The sequence below is a fragment of the Caenorhabditis briggsae genome (assembly GCF_000004555.2).
Source record: "Caenorhabditis briggsae complete genome, chrIII, whole genome shotgun sequence".
NCBI classification, from domain to species: domain Eukaryota; kingdom Metazoa; phylum Nematoda; class Chromadorea; order Rhabditida; family Rhabditidae; genus Caenorhabditis; species Caenorhabditis briggsae.
The window spans coordinates 2,888,360-2,891,777 of NC_013490.2; the positions used below are offsets into that span (position 1 = coordinate 2,888,360).

The following is a 3,418-nucleotide window of genomic DNA, read 5'->3' on the forward strand; positions in this document are numbered from 1 at the left end:
GGTGGAGATGGAACAGTAGAAGCGGAGATGGATCGACAACTGGAATCGGAGCGGGTGAAGGTGGAATCGGAGCTGGTGGAGGTGGAATCAGAGCTGGTGGAGGTGGAATCGGAGATGGATCGACAACTGGAATCGGAGCTGGTGGAGATGGAATAGTAGAATCGGAGATGGAATCAATTATAAACTACAAAAATGAAGTTCTTCTCTTTTTTAGTAAAAATTAGGTACCTCCTTCTATGTCGAATATCTCAATGTCAAATAGGCGAGTTTTGTTCTAGAGACGGTTCTTGGGGTTTTTAGGTGATCTTTTCTGCAAAATCAACAGGTATAAAGGGATTTTTGAAAATTGAAAAAAGTTTATTGAAAACAAAAAGATTGAAATCAAAATTTAAATCCTGATGGATGCAGTTTGCCAAAACAACTTCTTCGTTCCTTCCTTCTAAACCACAACGCTTTCAAAGCTCCATAGGATTCGACCGTTTTAATCCTTTTTTCTTTATCCAGGTCTTCCGAGGAGTTCACTTGAATAAATCCATAAGGATGGTCTTTTTCTGAAACTTATAGATTGATTAAAATTGATAAGCTTTTTTTAAAAATCACTTCAGAGTTGGCCATGAGCTCGATATGCTCCCAGGATTGCAGATTTTTCTGAAAAAAATGAAGTGTTTAGATTGCTCAGACAGTTATTGAGATTAGGCTTACTGTGTAGAGTATTTGACAATCCAATTCTGGTCCTTTTGGCGAGGAGAAGCATTTTTTCCAGCAGAACTCCTGGAAAATATTGGTTTAATGTGGTTCCTCTAATAGAAGGCCACTCAAGCCAGCATCTTTGAGCTCGATTATCTCAATTCCTGTAGAAGATATAAAAAAATTGTCAACTAATGAAATTTTTATCATAATATCAGCAATATTTTATCAGTTGGCAACTTTTTGATATCTCACAAAGGAATTAAGATAATTGAGCTCAAACTCACCATGGGATTGAATTTGATTGATTGTGTCGTTCATTTTCAAACAGGTGAAGGATTCTGAAGAGTGAGATTCTTTGTCTCGTCCATCATCGCAAGAAGATCCAAAAGGAGAAATCCAAAATAGTTCAGTACGGTGGTGCTGAGCTGGATGGAATTGTCTGGTTGGTAGTTTCAGAAGTCCGGAAAAGTCTGAAAAAATTGAAGAGAGGGTGCGCCATGTTTAAAGGCGCATATCTCAAAAACTACAAAAGGCGCTCAATAATAGTTAATAATAATTTTGTGTAAAATTTAATTTTGAACATTTTTGTAGTTTACAACTTTTTTCTAACTGCTTTAGTTTTTGAGATATGCGCCCTTAAAGATGGTGCGTACTTACAGGTTGAAGAGGAGCCCGGGGAGTAGGTGCGCCATTTTTAAAGGCGCATATCTCCAAAACTACAGTAGCTTGTTAAAAATTGTTACTTTCAAAAATGTTTAAAATTAAACTATACACATTTTTGCAATTGACACGTTTTAGGTAGCTACTGTAGTTTTTGAGATATACGCTTTCAAAGATGGCGCGCGCGCGAACAGCTTGAGAGGAGATTCCGAGGGCGCGCCATCTTCAAAGGCGCATTTCTCCAAAACTACGGTAGCTACTTAAAACTTGTCAACTACAAAAATAGAGTTCTTTTCTTGTTTAGTATAGACTGAAATTTCCAGACAAATTCAATACTAACCTTTTCAGGAAAATCAATAAAAAATAGAAATCTTCCAAAAACCCGTTATAGGGTTTTTTGGAAGTTTCTAGGAATAAATAGAGGTAAATTAGTAGATATATTCAGAAAAATAAAGGAGAAAACTCTCCAAAATCCATTCATTTTCAGGATTTTTGGAGAATTCCCGGTGAAATTTAGACGTCTATTCAGTCAAGTCGTCGGAAGGGGTAAATGATGCCCGCGGGCGTAGCTGGCGTCGGGAGGACCTCGGAGGGACCTCTCTGCTTCTTTTCCCTCTCCTCTTTTACATGCTCTCTAACATGTACTAAAGTGTAATACAAGGACGAAGATGCTTTAGGGGTCCGTGGAGGGTCCCCCATAAATTTGTAACGAGAGGTCTGTTCAGAGAGGTATCAGAAAAAGAAGGGGTTGTAACTTTGAGCCTATTTATCTCGGCTCCTATAATAGATATCAAAAAGTTTTTAACTGATAAATTGTTTATCATAAAATGAGCTGTTTTTTATCAATTGACAACTTTTTGATAACTTTTACAGGAAATGTAATAAATGGGCTTAAAGTTGATGACTCGGTATGCGCCTTTAATAGAACCTGAAAGATAGACGGGTCATATTAAAGGCTCCTTTTATTTGGGTTCAAAGTTTGAAAACTGGAATAAATAACAAAATAATGTTTATTGAAAAAGCGGTCATATCGAAAACAAGAATCAAAAATCGAGTTTTAAAAAATTAGATTTCAAGAAATCCGATGCTAGCATATGAATTGTTGAAAAATGTCCCAAATTTTGGAATGGCCCAGATACTGTATCTGAAAAATTATAATTTGCAATGGAATAATAGGATTTATATGATTTACCTCTGTCTGGATCGATGCGATATTCTAGTTTCCTGCCCTTGCCAACGTTGATGGCTGGATCTGTACGTTCGAATGTCCACAAGAACTTGTTTTCTGGAAGATTATATTTTTATATCTCAAAAACTAGAAAAGCTGCAAAAAAGTTGTGAATCGCAAAAATGTGTGAAATTGAGTTTTACACATTTTGCTAGTTTATAACTTTTTAATAGCTCTTCTGGTTTTTGAGATATGTGCCTTTAAAGATGGCGCGCGAGGAGGAGCCTCCTAAGGGGCGCCATCTTTAACGGCGCATATCTCAGAAACCAATACAGTTTGAAAAAAGTGGTCAACTAGAAAAATGTACTTACCTGGTGCTTTTGATGCTTACTACTCCTCCCAATAAGAGTTCCCGTACGTAGATGTTTTTTGATTAACACTGATAAAAAGATAATATAACTCTCTGCGTAGATCACATCGCAGTTTGATGAGTAATCTTTCGGGTAGACGTAGCATTTCGACATTGGACAGGCGCATATCTCGAAAACTACAGTAGCCACTAAAAAAATTGTCAACTACGAAAATGCAGATAATTTAATTTCCCACATTTTCATAGTTATCAACCTCTTGGTAGCTACTGTAGTTTTAGAGATATGCGCCTTTAAAGATGTCGTGCCCTAGGATGCTCCTCCTCACGCTGTAAGCGCGCTTAAAAAAATAAAAAATTCATTGGTACTACTGTTGCTGGGGTTTTCATATTAACCATACTTGTAACCCGGGCCTTTGCCGGGCCTTCGCGGGCTCTGCCATCATTTCTTTCAGAATCGATAATTTCGAACCAACTAAATCAGATATGATAGAGCTCCACGAGTACTACAAAACGGTATTATTTGGAATACT

At 37.2% G+C, this 3,418-nt stretch overlaps 2 protein-coding genes across 2 annotated transcripts in view; both read right to left on the bottom strand.

Moving 5' to 3' along the window:
• The window catches only part of CBG25829, a gene marked incomplete at both ends in the record, with an annotated part of 2,696 nt that extends 1,719 nt beyond the window's left edge, over positions 1-977 (bottom strand). The window contains 4 exons of the mRNA XM_045243508.1: positions 15-184; positions 601-648; positions 703-771; positions 975-977. Coding sequence (XP_045100523.1) covers positions 15-184; positions 601-648; positions 703-771; positions 975-977 — 290 coding nt within the window. The remainder of the gene's footprint in view (positions 1-14; positions 185-600; positions 649-702; positions 772-974) is intronic.
• Positions 978-2,415: 1,438 nt separating this feature from the next.
• CBG25830 overlaps positions 2,416-3,418 on the bottom strand; it is a gene marked incomplete at both ends in the record, with an annotated part of 2,262 nt that continues 1,259 nt past the window's right edge. Inside the window, 2 exons of the mRNA XM_045243509.1 lie at positions 2,416-2,494; positions 2,543-2,635. Coding sequence (XP_045100524.1) covers positions 2,416-2,494; positions 2,543-2,635 — 172 coding nt within the window. The remainder of the gene's footprint in view (positions 2,495-2,542; positions 2,636-3,418) is intronic.